Below are 26359 nucleotides of genomic sequence, written 5' to 3' on the forward strand. Positions count from 1 at the left end.
CAGTATTCAGTGTGGTGAATGTAAAAGGTAGACTGATGGTTTAGCAGTGGGGAGTGATCTTTCTGTTAATGAAACCTGAGGTGCAAGCTGAATTAAATAATGGCACTGAAGGCTTTACCTCGGTAGAATATTTTCTAGTACGAGTTCATCATCTTTTCCAGTGTGCCCAGTAATATCCAGAAATAGGAGCAGGAGTAGGCCATTTGGCCCTTCGAGCCTGCTCCAGCATCCAATAAGATCATGGCTGATCATCTACCTCATCTCCACTTTCCTGCAATATCCTCATATCCCTTGATTCCCTTAATATTCAAAAATCTATCGATCTCTGTTTTGAATATACTCAACGACTGAGCCTCCACAGCCCTCTGGGGTAGAGAATTCCAAAGATTCAACACCCTCTGAGTGAAAGGAATTTCTCCTCATCTCAGTCCTAAATGGCCGACCCTTTATTCTGAGACTGTGACCCCTGGTTCGAGACTCCCCAGCCAGGGGAAACATCCTCCCTGCATCTACCCTGTCAAGCCCTGCAAGAATTTTGTATGTTTCAATGAAATCACCTCTCATTCTTCTAAACTCTAGAGAATATAGGCCTAGTCTACTCAATCTCACCTCATAGGACAATCCCCCCATCCCAGCCATTGCACTCCCTCTATGGCAAGTATATCCTTCCGTAGGTAAGGAGACCAAAACTGTACACAATACTCCAGATATGGTCTCACCAGGGCCCTATATAACTGCAGTAAAACGACTTTACTCCTATACTCAAATCCTCTTGTAATAAAGACCAACATACCATTTGCTTTCCTAATTGCTTGCTGTACCTGCATGTTAACTTTCAGTGATTCATGTACAAGGACACCCAGGTCTCCCTGTACACCAACATTTCCCAATCTCTCACCATTTAAAAAATACTCTGCTTTTCTATTGGTAGATAGTTGGTAGAAGACGGCTTTTGAAGATGCATTCACTGATCTTGGCCACTGGCCTGAGGTCATGAAACTTCTTTGGGCACTGGAGCCAGGTCGTCTGGGGGGGCTACACTGCTGGCAGTGACAGCCTCGGTGATCTGGTCCCACATCATTCTTTCTGGAGGGCCTCCTGGCCCCTGTGGGTAAAGGACCTCTCTTGCAGTGCTGACCCCCTGCACAAAGCTAGAGTGCTGTGTGCGAGACCCTGGGTGCCCCTTCCCTGGCTTGCTGAGCCATTTGTGTTAGTGCTGAAGCACTTTTAGCATTTTTTTTTCAGGTGCGGAAGATAATTCAGCTTGAAGAGCTGAAGACTCCATTTGGGAGTTCTTTGTAATGTTAATTTTTTTTCAGAAGGCAGTTGAGCTGTAAGGGCTATAAACTGCCTCTTTTTACATGATTTTAATTTTTTAAATTTCAGCAGGCAGTTCCCCTTTAAGGGACCGATCTGCTTTCTGAAATGACAGCCTTGCTGTAATAGAAGGCTGTTCTTGCTGCAATGACGCTATGGCCACGCTACATTGGGGCCTCCTGCAGGGACTAGCACCACCAGAATGGCGTTGCACAGTAAGATTAGCGCTGGGCTGATGTTAATTAGCTGCCAGCGCCAATTTACCGGTCCTGCCAGCAGCATCATTTTCGGCAGCCGCTAACACGTTGGCACTGGGAGGTTTTTACTGATATCGAATTTCTAGACCATAGAATCTTACAACACAGAAGGAGGCCATTTGGCCCGTCACACCTATACCAGCTCTTTAAAAGGGATGTCAAATTTAGTCCCACAACCCAGCGTTTCCCCCATATCCCTGCAAATTAGTCCTCTTCAAGCACATGTCCAATTGCCGTTTAAAAGTTCCGATGGAATCTGATTCCGCCACCCTTTCAGGTAGTGTGTTCCAGATCTTAACAACACTCTGCATGAAGAAATTTCTCCATTTCCCCTCTATTTCTTTTGCCAATTTTTAAAAATATGACCTCTGGTTACTGACCCACTTGCCAGAGGAAATAGTTTCTCCCTACCTGCTCTATCAAAACCCCTCATAATTTTGAATATTAGATCTCTCCTTAACCTTCTCTACTTTAAGGAGAACAATCCCAGCTTCTCCAATCTCTCCACATAACTGAACTCCCACATATTGGCATCATCCTGGTAAACCTCCTCTGTACCCTCTCCAGGGCCTTGACAGTCTTCCTAAAGTGTGGTGCCCAGAATTGGCCACAATACTCCAGCTGAGGCCTAACCAGTGATTTGTAAAGGTTTAGCATGACTTCCTTGTTTTTGTGTTCAGTGTCCCTATTTACAAAGCCAAGTATTCCATGCGCTTTCTTAACTGCCTTAGCAATTTGTGAATATGCTCCCCAGGTCCCTCTGTTCTTGCACCCCCCACAAAATAGTACCATTTAGATTACACTGCCTCTCCATGTTGTTTCTTCAAAAGTGCATCGCCTCACACTTATCCACATTAAATTGCATCTGCCATGCGTCTACCCATTTCACCAGTCTATTTATGTCCTCCTGAAGTCTGCTACTATCATGCTCACTATTTACTACGTTACCAAGTTTTGTTTTGTCCGCAAACTTCAAAATTGTACTCCATTAATGAAAAATCAACATTGATTAATGCAGAATCTGTTATTGAGCAATTTAACAGGGCATGTGGGTATAGTCACCAGTCCTTCTCTAAGATTGCAGCAAGATTTTTCAAAAATAATAATTTTTGTTTCAGGTCATGAGAACTATTCGGCGCTTGACAAGTTTTAAAGTAATCAAAAGAGAATTTGCCATGACTCCAACTAAATCTCCAGTTAGAATACCAGACTATTAGCTGTCAGGAAATCCTTTGTAATCCTACACTACCCATTACTTGTATCCTCTCATTATAGGTTTTATCTGTCTGTGTTGATGAATAGCACAGGTATTTACCAGTCTTTAGTGTCAGTCATCATGTTGCAATGGCTCTCATGACACAATTATACATGAGGTACCAGTTTGAGACTGGTAGCCGCTCACAACAATCCCCTCAGAATTATATTTCGGGCTCACATACTTGAACAGAGCTATATTCAGTTGGGTTCAAATGCTGGTTAATTTTAATGTTAGCATAGATCTAGTGGAGTACTCCAGTATTGAAAAGATTAAAAACTACATTTTATAAAGCTCCTGGGAATATGAACAACTACCTGGGAAGTGTTCAAGCATTGCAGTTACACTGCAGCCAGTGGAGAGCTGAGGTGGCCTTCTTAAGGTTCCTTTCTTCAAGTTGCCAGAACTTGATCTGGCCAACCTCACTCCTGAGTTATACTACGCAGTCTGCATCAACACAAATAATGTAATGTAACTAGTCAATAAGATACAAACAGCATAAAATCATAACTGAACGCTGATGAATAGATAATCTCTCAACATGCATACCAGTTGATATTATTGTCTGTACCTACCTGTATATTCAGCTGCTGCTTTTTGCCATGGGCAGTCAGAGCCTTTGGTCAGGAAATGCAAATAGTTTCATTATTTTCCCTGTGTGCTATCATTTAGTAGCCAATTTGCTCTTTAATTAATGTTATAATTGCAGATTGTAGGCCGATTACTGTGATTTTGTGCACTTTGGGCGATTAGAAGAAAAATATTTTTTTTCTTTGCCGTGTGCAGTCTTGTCCTGCACATTTTCTCTGAGCTTTGGAGCTTTTCAACCTCACAATATGTGATGAAATAAAATCAGGGCCTCAATTGGCTAAGCAATTTGTCATTATTTCATGTCCGCATGTTTCATGGTGCTTCTTTGCACTCCATTCTTCTAATTTCTCTCTCCAGATCCACTATAAAATGTGGCTTTCTGCAAGAATCGATTCAAATGTGTCAAAGCATGTCATCAAATGTTTCCCTCAGTGGCTCATTTTGGACAATGTATTGCCTGATATGGAACTGAGCCACACAGACCTAAAAGTTACTGACAACTGGTCTGTACTGAAGCAGCTGATCCCTGCCAGGGTAGGAGCTGGCCCTGAAGTACAGGGTGGGGGGAATCCACTTGGGTCCCACTCCTAACCACTAAACAGTAATCCCAGCTGGAAAGCACTTGTGTGTGGATGGTAGGTGACAACAGAATTGGGCTAATTTGTAATGCGCCTTATGGTCATTGGAAAATCGGACGGGGTGTATACCGGGCGGCTAATTGGCCTACCACCGGTTTTCTGCCCAGTAATGAAAGTTAAAATCCACTCCACTGAGTGCAACTGAAACAGATGCACAGAGACATTCCAGTAGATTCAGTTTGCTCAGATTACATATACTGGAACTGCATCTGGGTATGAAGGAGGTATTCAGTTATTGGGATCAGGAAGAATATGAAAGTCACTGACTGTAGTGTTCTTCAGCCATGGGGTTAACATGGGCAGGATACTACTGTGTGTTTGGCTGGTGAGTGGGTAAAATTGATACATCACTTCCCCCCCCCAAATAAATGTTCATTAAACCAGCATAGTCATTATTCACTTAAACAATTATCAGAAAGAAATGAATAGCTCAGTGGATAAAGGCACTGCCAGGCGGATTCAGGTTCCAGGAAAATTCCAGATTCCATTCCCAGTCTGCTGAGTTAGTTGATCCCAGCAAGAGCAGCAGTTGAGGTGTTACAACTGGTGTCCATGTCCCTGGATTTGTTGGGGGGGGGAGCTGGTGCAGGAATGAATCAGCTGGAGTTCCCATTCCTGGGCACTATCCAGTAACTCCTGGAGGAAAGTGTAACTGTGCGGTTATTGGCTGAGGAAGGATTGGGCTTGCCCGTGAAGGCTCCCACAAAACCTTCCTCACACTCACTGCATGAGTTTGTGGCTTCAGAAGAGGGAAGAAGATTTAGAAAAAAGAAGTCTGTGTTCCTGAAGTACCTGCATAGTTTAACACTATCTGTGTTCTGTATTTTATACCCTATTACAGTTTAGTCAGACCTTCCAGTTCCCACATTACGTTTAATCTGCTAGATTGTAAATACCCTTTTTTCATTCTAGGATGTTCTGTGTGCTGTGAACAGACCTTTTGGCATCACTGCAAAGGATCCAATTACTTCTTCATCTAAGTTGATGGGCACTGACTATATGGGCAGCATCTATGGGTATGTAATCTTTGTGCTAATCGCTGCAATGGATTTTGTCCTATGACTCCTTATGCAGGTGCTAATTAAGTTTGCCCAAATGGAAGGAGTGTGTGCAGCAGAGAGTTAGTACCTGGTGTCAATTCTCCCAACTTCATCCTAGAAAAAAACATCTGAACGGCTAATGTCTGTTGCCCATAGAAATTATGTTGCATTACAAAACAGAAAGGATTGAGTGCATTTGCAGTCCAGGTGGATTGTGCTTTATTATGGCTAGAACAACAAATCGTGCCCTTGTATATAGAGCATCTGCACCCCGCTCAGACTGACCAGTGAAAATTACAAGTACGTTAAGTTAAACCACTGCTGGATCTTCACGGAGCTCAGAGTGACTGGCTCGGCACTAATTAAAGCTCATTCGTCTATTTATCAATTTTTTTTTTGTTTAAGTTCATCTCCCTCTCTTGCACATGTTTATTTGTGCTCGCTTTCGCGCTGTGGCTCACTCTCACTCTGGCATCTTTCTCTCTCACCCAAAGCACACACGATGATTTTTTTCCCCTGACCTGGTAGTTTTGCAGCTGAATACACAGCCTGTTCCACACCACCACTATTGTTCCCTGTAGCTGGCCACAGGAGCAGGTGCCTCAGCCTCCACCTGGTGCCTCTCTGCTCAGTGTTGCTCAGATTAGGGGCTGAATGATGCAGCACTCAAACCTGGTGTTCGGAGGCTGATACTCACTGTCCCTATGCTGCCCACAAATACTAATCTCCCCTAATAATCTGTGGATCTGGAAGAGGTATGGTTTCCTTCATTCACTAATGTTAATGAACAAATCAGAGCATGAAGCCGATTTTTCCACTCTATATTCATATCAACTTTATTGCTAACATCAGCCAACAGAAGAAAATATACCCAGAAAATAAGGCTATGTTTTGATGCAATTTAATAACTTTATTGTGCTACTTAGTTCTTTTCTTCCAAAAAGAATTCTGCATTTTCTATCTTGTTTCATTCTTTATGGTGAGTGTAGGGTTCGTATCTGTGACCTCTGTCTTCAAAAACAACCTGCATTTATACAGTGCTTTTAAATAATAGAGTCCCAAGGCACTTCACAGGAGCGATTATCAAACAAAATTTGACACCGAACCACATATGGAAATATTTGGACAGATGATAGAAGTAGGTTTTAAGGAGCAGCTCAAAGGAGGAGAGAATGGAAGAGAGGCAGAGAGGTTTCGGGAGGGAATTCCAAAGCGTGGAACCTGGACAGTTGAAGACACAGCCGTCAATGGTGGGGCCAAGAAAATCAGGGATGCGCAAGAAGCCAGAATTGGAAGAGTGCAGCGATCTCAGAGGATTGTAGGGCTGGAGGAGGTTACATAAATTGAAGAATAGTCTGCACAGTGCCACTGAGTTTTGCTTACATTGCCTACCTTTTGTTTGGATTTGATATTTCTCAGTGTGAAACAATCAACTAAAACTTGACATTTTTTCGCACGACATACTTCTGATTCTGTTCTTTTGTCACTCAGTTCTATTATTTCCTGCACTTCCATACTTCTGCCCCCGAGAAGTATTTTGGATTTTTTGAGTATTACAAAGATGGGAGGAATTCTTAAAGGATTAATTAGCAATCTAGTTGTACGAGACCCCTTGGGTCGGAGTGATCATAATATGATCGAATTCTTCATTAAGATGGAGAATGAAGTAGTTGACTCAGAGACTAGGGTCCTGAATTTAAATAAAGGAAACTACGATGGTCTGAGGCGCAAATTAGGTAGGATTGATTGGGGAAAGTCACTCAAAGGGTTAACGGTGGATAGGCAATAGCAAACATTCAAATACCGCATGGATGAACTACAGAATTTGTTCATCCCAGTTTGGCATAAAAATAAAACAAAAAAGGTGACTCAACTGTGGCTAACGAGGGAAATTAGGAATAGCATAAGATCCAAGGAGAGGACATATAAATTGGCCAGAAAAAGCAGTAATCCAGAGGATTGGGAGCAGTTTAGGATTCAACAAAGGAGGACAAAGGGATTAATTAAGAAAGTGAAAATAGAATATGAGAGTAAGCTTGCAAGCAACATAAAAACTGACTGTAAAAGCTTTTATAGATATGTGAAGAGAAAAAGATTGGTGAAGTCAAGCGTAGGTCCCTTGCAGTCAGAATCAGGGGAATTTATAATGGGGAACAAAGAAATGGCGGACCAATTAAATACATATTTTGGTTCTGTCTTCACAAAGGAGGACACAAATAACCTCCCAGAAATGTCAGGGAACATAGGGTCTGATGAAAGGGAGGAACTGAAAGAAATCAGTATTTGTAGGGGAATGGTGTTAGGGAAATTGATGGGATTGAAGGCCAATAAATCCCCAGGGCCTGATAATCTACATCCTAGGGTACTTAAGGAAGTGGCCCTAGAAATAGTAGATGCATTGCTGATCATCTTCCAACATTCGATGGAATCTGGAACAGTACCCATGGATTGGAGGGTAGCTAATGTTACCCCACTATTCAAAAAAGGTGGTAGAGAGATAATGGGGAATTACAGACCGGTAAGCCTGACATCGGTAGTGCGGAAAATGCTAGAGTCCATTATAAAAGATGTAATAGCACATCACTTGGAAAACAGTGACAGGATTGGACAAAGTCAACATGGATTTACAAAAGGTAAATCGTGCTTGACTAATCTGGAATTTTTTGAGGATGTAACTAGTAAAATAGATAGGGGAGAATCAGTGGATGTGGTGTATTTGGACCTTCAGAAGGCTTTCGATAAGGTCCCACATAAGAGATTAGCGTGTAAAGTTAAGGCACATGGGATTGGGGGCAAGGTATTGACTTGGACAGAGAACTGGTTGGCAGATAGAAAGCAAAGAGTTGGAATAAACAGGTCTTTTTCCGAGTGGCAGGCAGTGACTAGTGGGGTACCGCAGGGATCGGTCCTTGGAGCCCAGCTATTCACAATATATATTAATGATCTGGACAAGGGAACTAGATGTAATATCTCCAAATTTGCAGATGACACAAAGCTGGGTGGACGTGTGTGCTGTGAGGAGGATGCCAAGAAACTACAGGATGATTTGGACAGGTTGGGTGATTGGGCAGAAGCATGGCAGATGCAATATAACGTGGATAAATGTGAGGTTATCCACTTTGGTGCCAAAAACAGGAAGGCAGATTATTATCTGAATGGCAATAGATTGGGAGAAGGGGAAGTGCAACGAGACTTGGGTGTCCTTGTGCACCAGTCGCTGAAGGTAAGCATGCAGGTGCAGCAGGCGGTTAAGAAGGCAAATGGTATGTTGGCCTTCATAGCGAGAGGGTTTGAATACAGGAACAAGGATGTCTTGCTACAGTTGTACAGGGCCTTGGTGAGACCACATCTTGAGTATTGTGTGCAGTTTTGGTCACCTTATCTGAGGAAGGATATTCTTGCCATGGAAGGAGTTCAGCAAAGATTCACCAGGCTGATACCTGGGATGGCAGGAATGACGTATGAGGAGAGATTGGGTCGATTGGGCTTGTACTTGCTGTTTAGAAGAATGAGAGGGGATCTCATTGAAACTTATAAAATTCTGACAGGACTGGACAGACTAGATGCAGGGAGGATGTTCCCGATGGTCAGGGAATCCAGAACCAGGGGTCACAGTCTAAGGATAAGGGGTAGGCCTTTTAGGACAGAAATGAGGGGGAATTTCTTCACCCAGAGAGTGGTGAACCTGTGGAATTCTCTACCACAAAAGGCAGTAGAGGCCAATCCATTAAATATATTCAAGAAGGAGTTGGATATATTTCTTAAGGCTAAAGGGATCAAGGGATATGGGGAGAAAGCAGGTACCGGGTGCTGAACTTGGATGATCAGCCATGATCGCATTGAATGGCGGAGCAGGCTCGAGGGGCCGAATGGCCTACTCCTGCTCCTATCTTCTATGTTTCTATGTTAAAAGGATTTTTTCAATACAGCAAATCACAATGGAAGGTATTCAGATTAAGCTGACAAACCAGTTAAGCATCTGTTTTATGATACAAGCTGAACTATTTCATTAAGTGTCACTTAATGGATGTGTTGTCTTGTGCACACTCCTGGGCATGTTGAATGTATTATAAAACTGATGCTGTATTTCAGAAATGAAATGAAACCAGCCTATCCTGCTTCATTTCCTCATGCCAGTCAAGTATTTCAGCCTGCTCTGAAGTTATAATTTGAACACAATGTCAGAAATTTGCTGTCTTAATGTTTAAACTAATTCGCCAGGGGGTTGGGCACCAGGATGTAGTATTAAAAATTAGAAACAAGGTGCACAGAGGACTGGGAGAGACAGTTCGTGTTAGAAATAATACAGAATTATGTGGGATCGTAGAAAATACAAAGAGGTCTAAGTTAGGTTTGGAACGCAGGTGTGTAAATGTACAAAGTGTGGTTGATAAGGTTGATGAGCTGCAGGCGCAAATAGCCACATGGGAATATGATGTGGCGATAGCTGAGACCTGATGCTCAAAAGGAGACGATTCGATGCTTAATATTCCTGGGTACAAGGTATTTGGGACAAATAGGGAAGGAAAAAAAGGAGTTTGAACAAGGAAAATATTACAGTGCTAGAAAGAGAGAATATCCTTGAGGGGTCAAAGACAGAATCTATTTGGTTGGAGTTGAGAAACAATAAAGGAGCTATTATACTACTTGGTGTATTTTATATGCCACCAAATAATGGGAAGATGATAAGAGGAGCAGATTTGCAAGAAAATGACAGAGGTGCATGAACTATAGAGTAGTGATAAATGGAGATTTAAACTACCTCAATATTGAATGGGGCAGTGATTGTGTTAAGGGCAAAGAGAAGGGGAGGAATTTCTGAAGTCTGTTCGGGAGAATTTTCTTGATCAGTATGTTTCCTGCCCAACGAGGAAGGAGGATGTATCTAGTCCTGGGGAATGAAGTGGGTCAAGTGGAGAATGTTACAGTTGGAGAGCATCTCGGGAATAGTAATCATGGTATCGTAAGAACATAAGAACATAAGAAGTAGGAGCAGGAGTAGGCCATACAGCCCCTCGGGCCTGCTCCGCCATTCAATAGGATCATGGCTGATCCGAATCTAGACTCACGTCCACTTCCCTGCCCTCTCCCCGTAACCCCTAATTCCCTTATCTGCTAGGAAAATGTCTATCTCCATTTTAAATTTATTTAATGTCGCAGCTTCCACAGCTCTCTGGGGTAGCAAATTCCATAGATTTACTACCCTCTGAGTGAAGAAGTTTCTCCTCATCTCAGTTTTGAAAGGGCAGCCCCTTATTCTTAGATTATGCCCCCTAGTTCTAGTCTCACCCATCAGTGGAAACATCCTCCCCGCATCCACCCGATCAAGCCCCCTCACAATCTTATATGTTTCGATAAGATCGCCTCTCATTCTTCTGAACTCCAATGAGTAGAGTCCCAACCTACTCAACCTTTCCTCATACGTCAACCCCCTCATCTCCGGAATCAACCGAGTGAACCTTCTCTGAACCGCCTCGAGAGCAAGTATATCTTTTCTTAAATATGGAAACCAAAACTGCACACAGTATTCCAGGTGTGGCCTCACCAATACCCTGTATAACTGCAGCAAGACTTCCCTGTTTTTATACTCCATCCCCCTTGCAATAAAAGCCAAGATTCCATTGGCCTTCCTGATCACCTGCTGCACCTGCATACTAACTTTTTGTGTTTCATGCACCAGGACCCCCAGATCCCTTTGTACTGTAGCACTTTGCAGTTTCTCTCCATTTAGATAATAACTTGCTCTTTGATTTTTTTCTGCCAAAGTGCATAACCTCACACTTTCCAACATTATATTGCATCTGCCAAATCTCTGCCCACTCACTTAGCCTGTCTATGTCCTTTTGCAGGTTTTTTATGTCATCCTCACTCATTGCTTTCCCTCCCATCTTTGTATCGTAAGGTTTAGATTAGTTATGGAGAAGGAGCAATCTAGAATAAAAATACTTAACTGGAGGAGGGCTAATTTCAGCAAATTAAGGAGGGATCTGGCCCAGGTAAATTGGAGTCAAAGACTGGCAGGCAGAAATGTAATGGAGCAGTGCCTTTAAAGAGGAGATGGTTCGGGTACAATCTAGGTACATTCCTGCAAGGGGAAAAGGGAGGGCAACCAAAGCCAGAGCTCTCTGGATGACAAAGGAGCTGGCGAGTGGCATGAAGCAGAAAAAGGGGGTGTTTGACAGATGTCAGGCTGAATATAAAAAGTACAGAAGAGAAGTGAAAAAGGAAATAAGAGGGGCAGAGACAGTACGAGAATAACATAAAGGGGAATCCAGAGGTCTTCTGTAGGCATATTAACAGTAAAAGAGTTGACAGCAATGTGGCCGTGCACCTGTCTGGAGGTCCCGCGCAGGCCACTTGCCGACTTTACAATGGAAAAACCGCGCATGTACGGAAATTTGAATGGGCTGCGCAGCCCCGTAAAGGGGCAGTGCACCCAAAAAAAAAATTAGAGGGATCATTGGTTGTCAGAGGAGTGTTGGAGCCGATTAAGGACCAAAATTGGAGAACTATTGGTGGAGGCAGAAGGCATGGATGAGGTACTAAATGAGTACTTTGCTTCAGTGTTTGCCAAGGAAGAGGACTTTACCAAAGATATGGTAAACGAGTAGGTTGCTGGAACACTGGATGAGATAAAAATAGATAGAGGAGGTACTAGACAGGCTGGAGGTAATTAAAGTGGATAAGTCACCTGGTCTGGAAGGGATACTTCCTAGCTTACTGAGGGAAGTAAGGATAGAAATTGCGGAGGTGCTGGCCACAATCTTCCAATCCTCCTTAGATACAAGGGTGGTGCCGAAGGACTGGAGGATTGCAACTGTTACGCCAAAAAAGGGGAGAAGGATAAACCTAGCAATTACAGGCCAGTCAGTTTAACATCGGTGGTGGGGAAGCTTTTAGAAACAATAATCCAGGAGAAAATTAACAGCCACTTGGACAAGCATGGACTAATAAAGGAGAGCCGGCACGGATTTGTTAAGGGCGAATCGTGTTTGACTAAGTTGATTGAGTTTTTTGATGAGGTAACAGAGAGGGTGGATGAGGGCAGTGCAGTTGATGTTGTGTATATGGACTTTCAAAAGGCATTTGATAAAGTACCGCCTAACAGGCTTAGCAAAATTGAAGTCCATGGCATAAAAGGGGCGGTAGCAGCATGGATACAAAATTGGCTAAGGGATAGAAAACAGAGAGTTGTGGTGAATGGCTATTTTTTGAACTGGAGGAAGGTATACAATGGTGTTCCCCAAGGTTCAGTACTAGGACCACTGCTGTTTTTGATATATGTTAATGACTTGGACTTGGAGGTACAGGGCACAATTTTGAAATTTGCAGATGACACGAAACTTGGAAGGGTAGTGAACAGTGAGGAAAATAGCAATAGACTTCTATAGACAGGCTGGTGGAATGGACGGACACATGGCAGATGAAATTCAATGCAGAGAAGTGTGAGGTGATACATTTTGGTAGGAAGAATGAGGAGAGACCATACACACTAAATGGTACAATTTTAAAGGGGGTGCAAGAACAGAGAAGACCTGGGGGTGTTTGTGCACAAATCTTTAAAGGTGACAGGACAGGTTAACAAAGCAGTTAATAAAGCCTATGGGATCCTGGGCTTTATAAATAGAGGCCGAGTACAAAAGCCAGAATGTTAGGCTAAACCTCTATAAAATAGTAGTTTGGCCCCAGCTGGAGTATTGTGTCCAATTCTGGGCACCACACTTTAGGAAGGACGTGAAGGCTTTGGAGAGGGTACAGGAGAGATTTACTAGAGTGGTTTCAGGGATGAGAGACTTCAGTTACATGGATAGACTTGAGAAGCTTGGGTTGTTCTCCTTGGAGTAGAGAAGGCTAAGAGGGAGACTTGATAGAGGTGTTTAAAATCATGAAGGATTTAGATAGAGTAAATAAAGAGAAACTGTTTCCAATGGCTGAAGGGTTGATAAAGAGAGGGCACAGATTTAAGGTGATTGGCAGAAGAACCAGAGGCGACAGGAGGAAAAACGTCTTTTTGCAACGAGTGGTTAGGATTTGGAACGCACTGCCTGATGGGGTGGTGGATACAGATTCACTAGTAGCCTTCAAAAGGGAATTGGATGAATACTTGAAGGAGAAAAAATTGCAGGGATATGGGAAAGAGCGGGGAGTGGGACTAACTGGATTGCTCTTCGAAAGAGCTGACTATGTCGACTTGATGGGCCGAATTGCCTCCTTCTGTGCTGTACTATTCTATGCTTCTATGATTAATGAAAAAGTGTTTGACAATTTTTTTGGGTGGGGGGGGTAGATGGAGGAATTGTTCTGCAACATTTATGTCAAAATGGCATTAAATCTGATGGCCGTTTTAGGTTCCGTTTCATTGAGATTCCATTTGTGAAATTGATTTGTTGTGGCGAGCGATTTGTTATCGCTCAGAAACCATTTCGCTGCCTTCCTGGACTTTTTCCAATCCACTGTTGGTAGTTGAGCAGCAGATCGCCTTGCGTGAAGTAAATGTAGAAATGTTGCTGGATTTGTTGTGAGATGTTGCGCTGCACTGAATCAGTGTAAACGTGTGCTGTTCTCCCTCAATTTACCTCCTCCTCCCCTGAAAACCAAGCTACAGCTCCAAGGGTGCCGGCGTTCCTCTGGTAACGTGTCCAAGCAGCATTTTCCACATGTGAGCCTGCACGTGAAGGCAGGCTGGCTATTCAGATACAGAGGCATCGCGTAGCGTGGCTGTAAAAAATAAAAGGTCTGCCGCACAAAGCCAGTGCCAATGCTCCCTTGACGCTGCGTGGGCACACAGTGCTCTGAAGGTCCCGCACAGCCAGTGGGCTGGCTTTTAAATAGATAAACCGTGCATGCGTGGAATTTTGAATGGCACCCTCAGCCCGTTAAAGGAACCACACGGGCCAAAAATAAATTAAAGGGAACATTGGCCAGTGCCCTTTTAAAATTATAAACTCGTTTAACTTCTGGTTCTTACTGTCACAATCAGACCTACTACCTTTAATAAGGTCTTCTGGTTTGCTCCCAGCAGCCAGGTAATATATGAGTAATTTTAATGAAGCGGGACCAAAGTGATTCAGTCCGCCTCACAGACCGCAAAGCTCTATTCCATCAGCTTTGTAGGGGATGCATTCCATTTACCTAGAGCTCGGTGCAGGGTTCCTCTCTGCCCCATCGCTCCCGCTTTGATGTCATTTTGATTAAAGAATGTGTTCTGCCGAAAGAGCGCCGCGCGTCTCTTACCTTTGAGTGCTGTTCCCAGGCCCACATAATGTACCTTTCCAGAGGTCTCCACAAAGGGGTGAGTAAACAGGACAAACTGAATTAATCCGGTGCTAAAACTTGTGTTGCTTGGTTCGCAGTGTACCATTGGCATCCGGTTCAAGAATACAGCAAGTGTCCAGACCACTGCGTTCTGACTGCGGCCGGCAGCTAGTGAAGGCAGCATCACAAGACTGGTATGGAGAAATAGCAACAGACATTGCAAAGTTTTTAATTTTTGTGCCCTGTAAAGATTCAGAATTGTGTTTATTTTCCGTTGTTTCTTCCAATTTTCTCCCCCCCCCTTTATCCTCTCCTGAAACCATTGATTCCCATGCATACCAGTTGTCATTCAGTTCCTCACCCAAGTGATCTTTTTTCATGTGCGAGCCCAGGCAGTGAGTATTGTTACAGACCAGTCTGATCCTGTCCTCAACCGTGCACTTTCTAGCAGAAGTCACTGGATATTAAACAGAAGTGAGCACTCAAGCTGATTTTCTCTTTTCTAGCCCAGTTGTAAAGACCAATTATAGCATCCCTTGTATCACCATGGCTGAAATCAGCTAACTGAATGTAGTCCAGACATTGACCCCGGGGCTAATAACAACAGAAAATGGTGGAAATACTTAGCATGTTAGGCAGCATGTGGAGAGAGAAACAGAGTTAAAGTTTTAGGTTGATGACCTTTCAGTGAGAAGGACTGTTTATATAAAAAAAAAACCTCGCAAGAACATAGACAAAAATGCAGTTTAATGTGGATAGGATTGAGGTAATAGATTTTGGGAGGAAAAATGAGTAATGGAAGTATGCACAAAATGGAACAATCCTGAAGGGTGTGGAGGAACATAGAGGCTTAAGGGTGCAAATACATAATTCCTTGAAAGTGAGGATACAAATAGATAAAGCCATAAAGAGGGCCAAAGTTATTCTGTGTTTTAAAATTGGGGACTGGAGTACAAGAGCAAAGAGGTTACAATAATTCTGTACTATGTGCAGTTTTAGACAACTCATTATAGAAAGGCCATTAAAGTTATAGAGAGCGTACAGCATAGATTCACCAAGATGATGCCAGGAATAAGAAACTACTGTTATGATGATAGACTTGAGATACTGGGACTATTTCCACTGGGGCATAGGTTAAGAGGAGATTTAAAATTATGAAGAAGTGTTTTGGTTCGGTGAATAGGGAAAGACTATTTCCTCTGGTGTCAGCTGTGGCTCAGTTGGTAGCACCCTTGCCTCTGAGTCAGAAGGTTGTGGGTTCAAGTCCACACTCCAGAGACTTGAGCACAAAAGTCTAGGCTGACATTCGAGTGTCAGCTTAGACTTTTGTGCCCAAGTCTTTGGAGTGGGACTGAAGGAGTACTGCACTGTCGGAGGTGCCGTCTTTCAGATGAGACGTTAAACCAAGACCCTGTCTGCCCTCTCGGGTGGACATAAAAGATCATTTGTCATTATTTCAAAGAAGAGCAGGAGAGTTTTCCCCAGTGTTCGAGCCAATATTTATCTCTCAATCAACATCACTAAAACAAATTATCTGGTCATTATCTCATTGCTGTTTGTGGGAGCTTGCTGTGCACAAATCGGCTGCCACATTTCCTACTTTACAACAGTGACTACATTCCAAATCTACTTAATTGGTTGTAAAGCGCTTTGGGATGTCTGGTGGTCATGAAAGGCGCTATATAAATACAAGTCTTTCTTTCTGGTTGGGGAGTCAGTGACTCGATCATTCTTTTAAAATTGTCATTAAGAGAGTAAGAAGAGGTGTTAGGAGAAATTTCTTTATGCAGAGGGTTGTTAGAGCATAGAATGCTTTGCCACACGGAATAATTGAGGCAGAAAGGGCAGAGTAGATAAATATTTGAAGTCGAGGAAGATACAGGGTCCTGGATATAGAACAAGGCATGAGATTAGTTTTCGATTCCTCGAGCAAAGAGCCAGCACAGATGTGGTGGACCAAATGGCTTCCTCCTGTGGTAAAGTTCTACGGTGCTATGGTCTCTAGTCCAGCGTGGCAATAGGGGCACTCTAATTGCTGTCCTGGTGTGGACAGGGTTGTGTTTGGCTGTGATGCCCTCCATGATGGAATAGCCTGCTAGCACCCACAGTCTGGTCTCGCACATGAAGAATGCTGTTTGATCGAGGTACCAAAGGGCTACAAGAGTTTGTGGAATTGTACCCTGACACAGGTCAAGGAAAGGAGAAAATTGGAGTGGAAGGGGACGGGTTGGGTGGAAGAAACAAATGACTCACACAAACTGCAATAAAATCTGGTCTTGCAGAATCGGTGACATTTAACTGAATTATTTTTGCATTTAAAGGTCTTTTCACAATGAAAGAAAAGACTGCAGAAGCAAGCCTACAGGAACACATCTTCCAACCAGTTATACGAATGAGCCGAATTCCCTTGCAGTGAACAAATTGTCCATTCGAAATGAGAAACATAAACCACTTGAAGGCTACAGGCCCAGCAGCACATCCAGCATTGGTCAGCTGACCAACATTGGCCAACACAACTATCGCTGTACCTCCGAGAGCCCAGCACAAGGCAAACCAGCTTCAGAGCAATATGGCAAATCCATTCCAAGTGCTCAAGAAAGTAAGAACAACAAACTTACAACGGCAGGTCCAGAGTCATTTGTAAACTACCTTCCAGAAGAAGTTGGCGCTGAAGCAGCATTGAAGAAGAAGGCAATTCCACCACAGAGGCCTCCAGCTCCTAAACTCAAATGGGTCAATTCAATGAATGATGACTCGGCAAAAAGGAGCCCGTTTCCTCAACCTGGTGGGTTAAATCTCAATCAACCCGAAAGGGAACAGAATCATATCGCAGCAAGTAGTATCACTTGGGAATCTGAGATGCCTCCCGCTCGGCCCCCTTCGCCTCAAACCAGCGTGCATTTGTCCGCTTCTCCGTCACAGTCGTGCCTCCAGTCATCGTCGTCGTTCGCAGAGGAGGATGATGTGTTTATCCAAGATCTGGATCCGCTGGCCCTTATCAGTAGATTCCAGCCACCTCCACCTGCACAAGATCCCAAAGCTGTTCCAAGGATTAGAGACCATGCGTTTCCATCGCTACCTTCTCCAATTGGTTTTAAGGATCAGCGAACAGAAGAATTATTTAACAGGAATGACGAGGAAGCTGTAGCCAGGTAACTATGCTAAATTACAATACACTGGGGACAAGATTCACTGGTTTACATCTTGCAGGAAAAAAAACTGATCTGGGTCGGAAGTATTTTTATGAAATACTGTTTCCCTATCAATTTATATTTAACCTTGAATTGTTTTATGTTATTTTGGTTGGTTGGTTGGAAAGAGCATAACATGGTCACAGTGCTATAACTGATGGGTTGTGGGTATGGTGTCGCCTTTCTATGAGAAAGATGCAAATTGCAGCTGTCATTCCTGGGTCTGGACTCTGTCCAATGGTTGGAAAAGGTCTGTGTAACCAGCGAGAAGGAAACCACACTGCTGGCATGTACAGTGAACTGAGCAAATACGTTTGCAGCTGGTACTGGCGACAGTAGCCATATTGCTATTTCATTACGAATTAAAACAACCCACATTCAGGAACATATACATAAAGAATTACAGTAAATAGAAAAATATGCACACACAATGCCAAAGAAGATTGATGAAAGAAATTATCCAGAATTTACAAACGGAAAGAAATGTTTGAGTGTAGAAATTAAACTGCGGCGGGCTGGAGTTCAAAGCCTTTTGGGAATAGACTGCAAGAGGACTGATGCAAAGGCCTTATAATTTACTGAGGTCTATTTTCTCTCTCTGGTTTTCTGCTATTTAACGACTCCATTTCTGCCTGCTTGTTACTACATCCTCCTCCAGACTGGGCGGGGAAGCCAGTTTGGGGGGCAGACCTCTCCCACAATCCGGGGAAGCAGTTGAGCTTAAATGGCAAGGAGCACTAACTCTTCATCTTACAATTTAATTTTTTAAGCTGATCAATCATTTGAGCTTCCAAATCACCCTTCAAATGCCAGCATTTTAATTGCTTTAAAATCAGTTGACTAAAAAAATCTCATAGCATACATTCCCATTTAATATCCCAGGTTTTACAATGGCTCCAAAATGGTGTGCAACCTCTTTCTGAAAATGGACTATAGCCCCTAAGGTTTGCTCTTGAACTGACCAGGAATGGCACAAGAGGCAATGGTTTGGGTTCCAAAATCCTTGTTCCAGGATAACATTTCACAAAAGTACAAGGATACACAAAATATTTAATTCTTGTGTATAACTGGCTTGAAGTATAAATTTGGCTTCTGGTGGAACTGGATCAGACATGGAGTGAGGCTAGAATCTGATTCTTGACATCAGGGATTTATATCTGATTACACTGCGTATACATCAGCTATTTGTACCGAGTTACACTACTTATATGTCAGGTATTTATACTCTGTGTTTATATATCGCCAACAATAAGTGCATTTATATAGTGCCTTGGATGTCCCAAGGTGCTTCACAAAGATGTAAGAATGAATAGTCACGAAGCCAAAGAAAGAAAGACTAGGATGGATGACCAAAGAGGTGGGGGTTGATTTCAAGAAGAGTCTAAATAGAGGAGAGGGAAGTGCAATTTAAGAAGGGAACTTCAGAGTGTGGGACTTAGGCGGCTGAAAACACAGCCACCAATGGAGGTGGGGGGGTTGAAGGGTAAGGGGGTGCACAATAGTTAGAGGAATTGAGATTTTGGCAGGTGGTGGAGGGAAGGTTGTAGTGCTGGAGGAGGTTGCAGAGCTTGGGAGAGGTGAGGCGATGAAGGGATTTAAACACAAGGATGACAATTTTAACTTTTGAGGATGGGAGCCAATGCCATTGTCATTGAGGACAGGGATGATGGGCAAGTGGGACTTGGTTAGAGATAGAAAGAAAAAAAAAAGAACTTGCATTTATATAGCGCCTTTCACGCCCTTGGGACATCCAAACGTGCTTTACAGCCAATGACGTACTTTTGAAGGATAGTCACTGTTGTAGTGTAGAAAACACGGCAGCCAATTCGCGCACAGCAAGGTCCCACTAACAGCAATGTGATAAATCGCCTGTTTTAGTGATAAAGATTAGTCAGGACACCATGGAGAACTCCCTTGCTCTTCTTCGAAATAGTGCCATGGGATCATTTATGTCCACCTGAGAGTGGAGACGGGGCCTCGGTTTAATGTCTCATCTGAAAGACAGCACTCCCTCAGTGCTGCACTGCAGTGTCAGCCTAGGTTTAATGCTCAAGTCTCTGGAGTGGGAGCCCACAACCTTTTGACTTGGAGGGGAGAGTGCTGCCACTGAGCCAAAGCTGAGAACGTGTAGGATACAGGCAGTACAGCTTTGGACAAACTGCAATTTACAGAGAGTAGAGGATTGGAAGCCGACCAGGAGAACATTGAAATAATCGCGTCTGAAGGTGACCAGACCAGATCTGGATGAGGGTTTCCATAACAGATGGGCTTAGATATGGGTGAAGGCAGACAATGTTATAGAGATGGAAGTAGACAATCTTTGTGATAGAGAAGATACGGGGTTGGAAGCTCAGCCTAGGTCAAACGGGACGCTGAAGTTGCGGACAGTCTGATTCAGCCTGAGACAGTGGCTGGGGAGGGGCATGGAGTCATTGGCGAGGGAACAGAGTGTACGGTAGGAGCTGAAAACAATTTCAGTCTTCTCAATGTTTAGCTGGAGGAAATTACAGCTCATCCAAGACTGGATGTTGGACAAGAAGTCTGATGGTACAGCGGCAGTGGGGAGATAGAGCTGGGTGTCTTCAGTATATAGAAGAAAGAAAATAACTTGCATTTATGTAGTCCCTTTCACATTCTGAGGAAGTCCAAAAGGTCTTCACAGCAAATGGATGACTTTTGAAATGCAGTCACTGTTGTTAAGTACAGGAAACTTTCTGGTATCCGGCACGGATGGGACCGACGTGTTGCCGGTTCATCAACAATTCCGGATAACCGAACGCTATAGTGAAAGATACGGAACTCAGAGCTCCGTATAAAGCAACAAACCCTGTGCTTCAAAACAATCGGCACAAGTTGCAAGCATCTCTGTAGCTTAGCAACAGCTTCAGCTACACCCTTGCACAGCAACAAATAGAGTAAAAAAAAGTAACTAAAAGTAAAAAAAAGTTACCTGAACCGACTCCTGAATTTTGCCGGTGGATAGAGCATTCCGGTTATTTAGGGGCCAGTTAATCGAAAGTTTCCTGTAGGTAAATGTGGCAGCCAATCTGCATACAGCAAGGTCTCACAAATAGCAATTAAATAAATGACCAGTTAATCTATTTTGTGGTGTTGGTTGAGGGATAAATATTGCCCAGGCCACCAGGAGAACTGCCCTGCTCTTCTTAGAAAAGTGCCCTGGGATCTTTTATATCCACCTGGACAAACAATTGGAGCCTTGGATTAATGTCTCACCAGAAAGACAGCACCTCCAAATTGCAGCACTTGCTCAATACCGCATTGAATGAGTGCTCCATACATGTGGAAGATGTTCCCATGTAAATGAAGAGGAAAGACTCGAGATGGACCCTTGAGTGCTACCAGGATGAGAGTGTGGGGGTGGGAAGGCAAGCGATTGCCGGAGACAGTCTGGCTACGATTGGATTGGAAATGATGGAGCCAAGCAAGGGCAGCCAGTGAGGCATTGGCGGATAACAATGTGATCAACCATGTCAAAAAGTGTATAAAGGATGAGGAGAGACAATACACCCTGGTCACTGTTAGATCCGTGGTTCAGTGGATAAATAATTACACGGATGCTGTACATAAACAAATAACAGGTCTTTACCTGCAAGGGGACATAGACAGGCTAAGTAAGTGGGCAGAGATTTGGCAGATGGAATACAATACTGGAAAGTGTGAGGTTATGCACTTTGGCAGGAAAAATCGTAGAGCAAGTTATTATCTTAATGGCAAGAAACTGGAAAGTACTGAAGTACAAAGGGATCTGGGGGTCCTGGTGCACGAAACTCAAAAGGTTAGTATGCAGGTGCAGCAAGTGATTAAGAAGGCCAATGGAATGTTGGCTTTCATTGCTAGGGGGATAGAATATAAAAATAGGGAGGTATTGCTTCAGTTGTACAAGGTATTGGTGAGACCGCACCTGGAATACTGCATACAGTTTTGGTGTCCATACTTAAGAAAGGACATACTTGCTCTCGAGTCAGTACAAAGAAGGTTCACTCGATTAATCCCGGGGATGAGGGGATGGACATATGAGGAGAGGTTGAGTAGATTGGGACTCTACTCATTGGAGTTCAGAAGAATGAGAGGCGATCTTATTGAAACATATAAGATTATGAAGGGGTTGGATCGGGTGGATGCAGGGAGGATGTTCCAGATGATGGGTGAAACTAGAACTAGGGGGCATAGTCTTAGAATAAGGGGCTGCTCTTTCAAAACTGAGATGAGGAGGAACTACTTCACTCAGAGGGTGGTAGGTCCATGGAATATGCTGCCCCAAAAAGCTGTCGAAGCTACATCATTACATAAATTTAAAACAGAAATAGACAGTTTCCTAGTAGAAAAGGGAATTAAGGGTTACGGGGAGCGGGCAGGAATTTGGACATGAGTCTAGGTTCGGATAGGTCATGGCCCTGTGGGTAGCGGAGCGGGCCCAGGGGCCGTGTAGCCTGATCCTGCTCCTGTTTTCGTGTGTCTAATGCTGTTAGATTCAGGAGATAGTCCTGTCATAGTGGATTGGCGGTTAGGATCAGATCAGCCATGATCTTATTGAATGGCGGAGCAGGCTCGAGGGGCCAATTGGCCTACTCCTGCTCCTATTTCTTATGTTCTTATGTTCTTACTGGAGGAGGGCAATCTCTAGACTGGAGTACAGAGGCATGCGCACAGCTTATATACCGGTGTGGTTACTGCCGGTACTACAGTATACAGGAGCTGTAAAAAGTAGTTCTGACTTAAAGCACATACACTACAATTCCTCCCTTTTTAGATTAATAATACCCCCTTAATATTCAAATAACAATTACATTTTTACATGTACATTCAATAACAAAAGTCCATTTATAGATTCAGTCTTTGGGGCGGCTTCCTGACCCTTTCGGGATAGCGCCTTTCCAGAGGTTCTTGTTCTTGGTGCAGAGGCGATTCTGACCCCCTTTCATCGGGTAGTTCATCGGGTTCCACTGCTACTGGGTCTGAAGTAGATACTACCGGTATGTCGGGTTCATCCCCAGGTACTCGAGACATGGGGTTGACGCATTCCTGTGATGCTAAGATCTGATCGACGTGGCGTCTCACAATGTTCTCCCCGACATCCACTGTGTACATTAATGGCCCCTGCCTTGTACATATTGTTCCGGGTTGCCACTTCTCTGTTCGATAGTCCCGGGCCAAGACTGGTTGCCCTACATTGAAGCTCCTTGTCGGCTTCTCGTTGATGTGCTGGAATTGTTTGTCCTCAACATTTCTTCGCACATTTGGTCTGAGCAAGTCCAGACAAGATCTCAACCTTCGGTTAAAGAACATCATGGCCGGGGTCTGGTTGGTAACTGCATGTGTCGCGTTTCGGTAGGCTAATAAGAAATTGTCCATCTTATGCTGTAGTGGAATTTCCTCGTCGCACATGGCCTTTATCGCCTTCTTAAAGGTTTGTACGAACCTCTCAGCCAATCCATTGGTGGCTGGATGATACGGGGCGGATGTGTAATGCCATACCCCATTCCTTTTCATGAATTTTTGGAACTCATCGGACACAAACTGTGGTCCATTATCAGAGCAGATCTGCTCTGGCAACCCATTTCTGGCAAATATGGTCCGTAGGACTGCAATCGTTTTCTCTGTAGTGGTTGAAGACATCTTTATCACCTCAGGCCACTTTGAATGAGCATCCACTGCTATTAAGAACATTGAGTCCATGAATGGACCAGCGAAATCAATGTGCATCCGTTGCCATGGAGAGGAGGGCCACTCCCATGGGTGTAGAGGGGCATGTGGTGGTGCATTTTGGACCTTCTGGCATCCTAAGCAGCTCTTAGTTAGGTCTTCGATTTGTTGATCGATTCCCGGCCACCACACATAAGCCCTAGCTAGGCTTTTCATTTTCACTCCCCCCAGATGACCTTCATGTAGCTCATTTAGCACTCGCTCCCTTAACTTGGGTGGAATCACCACTCTGGATCCACACATCACTGTCCCCATGCATACTGACAGCTGTTCTCTTCTGGATGAGAATGCTGGCAACAGTGAGTCGCCATGTGTTGGCCATCCCCTCACCGTCAATTCATATACCCGTGACAGCGTCGGATCATTGCGGGTCTCCTTCTCTATATCTGCGTTTGTTACTGGCAATCGTTCAATTATCGACGAATAAAATATCTCGATCGGGTCCACTGCTGGTGCTTCCTCCACAGTAGGCAGTGGCAGGTGTGATAGCCCATCAGCGTTCCCATGCTGTCTCGTGCCTTTATATTCTATTTCATATTGATTCGTCCCTAGAAACAGGGACCATCTTTGTAACCGCTGTGCAGTCATTACTGGCACGCCCTTCTTAGGATTAAAGATGGAGACAAGTGGTTGGTGGTCAGTCAGCAAGGTGAACTTCTGTCCATGCAGATAGTGGTTGAATTTTTTTACTCCCCATACTAGGCTGAGGGCCTCCCTGTCAATCTGGGCGTAGTTGCGCTCGCCTGAGGTTACTGACCGAGACGCAAAGGCTACTGGCCTCTCCAACCCGTCTGGGAATTTGTGCGACAGCACCGCTCCAATGCCATAGGGTGATGCATCACATGCCAAACGAATTGGTAGTGCTGGGTTGAAATGGGCCAACACCTCTTTTGATGTGATCAATTCTTTACACTTCTGGAAAGCTCGTCTACGTTCGTCATCCCACTTCCATGGTACCCCTGTTTGCAGTAGGGTGTTCAGCGGGTGTAATACCGTAGACAAATTTGGTAAGAACTTGTGGTAATAGTTTTCGGTGCTGGAGCCTTGACTACTGCCTCTATCTTGTCAGGGGACTTATGTAACCCCTCTTCATCGATGACGTGGCCGCAATACGAGATCTGTTTCTGGAAAAACTCGCACTTGTGGCGATTAGCTCGTAGCCCATATTCCTTTAATCTGGCGAGCACCTTCTCCAAGTTAGCGAGGTGATCACCGTCATTTTCGCCCGTGACCAAGATGTCGTCCAAATAACACTGGGTCCCTGGAATCCCTTGCAGGACCTGATCCATCGCCCTTTGCCAGATAGCCGGAGCCGAGGCTACTCCAAACACCAGCCGGTTGTATTGATAGAGACCTTTATGGGTGTTGATCGTAAGGTAATGTTTCGAAGCTTCTTCTACCTCCATTTGCAAGTACGCCTGGGCTAGATCAATTTTTGTGAAGCGTTTACCACCAGATAGCGAGGTGAAAATATCCTCAATTCGTGGAAGCGGATATTGCACTGTGTGAAGGACTGGGTTCACTATCACCTTAAAATCCCCACAGATGCGGACCTTCCTTGGTTCCCTAGGCGTATTACTCAACGACCTCTTCATTACAGGAACGATGGGTGTAGCCCACTCGCTCCAGTCCACTTTGGACAGTACTCCTGAACGTTCCAACCCTTCCAGCTCTGCTTCAACCGCTGGTCTGATCGCATAAGGCACTGGTCTGGCCTTCAGAAACTTTGGGCTTGCATTATCCTCTATTTTAATTGTTGCTGTTATTCGTTTTAGTGTTCCTAGTCCCTCCTGGAACACTTCTTTTGCGTCAGTTAGCATTTTTGACAGTCGTCCAGGTGTGACGCCGTCATCCTTTTTGGCCTCCACCTTCAGTGCCTGTATGGAATGCCAATCTAAATGTATCTTCCGGATCCATTCACGTCCTAGCAGTGGTGGTCCTCCATTTGGCAATACATATATAGCCATTTTAGGTATTTCCTGACCTTTATATGTCACTTTCACCCTTATTTTTACTTTGGGGTAGACTTTTTGCCCCGTATACGTCTTCAAGACAATCTCTGTAGCTTTCAAGGGTATGTGTGAAAATAGCCGCTTGTAGTCTCTTTGATTTATGACTGTTAGAGCTGACCCTGTGTCCAATTCCATTTCCAGTTGGACTCCGTCTATCTTGAGTGTAACCCAGATAGTCTGGTGATCCTCCATTTCGGTTACATTATGTAGTTTCAGACAACCCAGCTCCTTGCTTCCGGAGTCTGTCATTTTTCTGTTCGTCTGAACCACTGTCCATCACCTGGTGTACCTTTTTGTACTTCTCCTGTGGAGATTTCTTACTGTTGGTTTTCTTCCCAGACCTGCAGACTCTTGCTATGTGTCCTGCTTTTCCACACTGTCTGCACACTTGGTCCTTGAACCAACAATCTTTCTGGTCATGTGTTGTTCTGCCGCAGCGATAGCACTTCCCTGTTCCATAGGACATTTCATTGGTGCCATATTCTTGCGGTCTCCGTTGTATCTCTGCAGCGCCCCTTGTGGCTGCTTCGTGTGATCCTGCCATACTGAATGCTTTGTCCAGCGTAAGGTCCTTTTCTGATAGAAGCCGTTTCTGGGTTCCTTCACTTTGTAGCCCACACACAAACTTGTCCCTTAACGTGTCTGCTAGTCCCGCTCCAAACTGGCAGTATTTTGATAGCTTGCGCAGTTCCGTTAGGTACTCAGCATTGCTTTCGTCTTTGTGTTGCTTCCTTTTATGGAACTTAAATCGTTCTGCTATCAGCAGCGGTGTGGGGTTTAAGTGGTCCTGTAGGATTTCTACTATGCTTTCAAAATTCTTGTTTACCGGCTTCTCTGGGGTTATTAGATTTCGCAGTAACCCATAAGTTTTTGCACCCATGGAATTTAACAGAACCAGTGCTTTATTAGCATCTTGCACTTCATTTGCCCTGCAGTACACCTCAATACGTTCCACATATGTCGCCCAATCTTCGACTTCATTGTCGAACGTAGAGATACTGCCACTCTTCAGCATCCTTGGTTGTGCGTTAACTATCACCAATGGCGCCTCCCGCGCTTCCCCTTCTTCTCCGCTGGCA

The 26359-nt window shown here is 44.1% G+C and overlaps 1 protein-coding gene across 3 annotated transcripts in view; it reads left to right on the forward strand.

Moving 5' to 3' along the window:
- The window catches only part of shroom3 (shroom family member 3), a 646471-nt gene that overhangs the window by 601534 nt on the left and 18578 nt on the right, over positions 1–26359 (forward strand). For all 3 annotated transcript variants that reach the window (XM_085964404.1, XM_085964424.1, XM_085964414.1), the window contains 3 exons: positions 4971–5074; positions 14452–14547; positions 16675–17505. In XM_085964404.1, the coding sequence (XP_085820530.1) occupies positions 4971–5074; positions 14452–14547; positions 16675–17505 (1031 nt within the window). The remainder of the gene's footprint in view (positions 1–4970; positions 5075–14451; positions 14548–16674; positions 17506–26359) is intronic.

Source organism: Somniosus microcephalus, chromosome 2 (assembly GCF_052327205.1).
Source record: "Somniosus microcephalus isolate GS21.2 chromosome 2, FLI_Smic_1.0, whole genome shotgun sequence".
Lineage (NCBI taxonomy): Eukaryota > Metazoa > Chordata > Chondrichthyes > Squaliformes > Somniosidae > Somniosus > Somniosus microcephalus.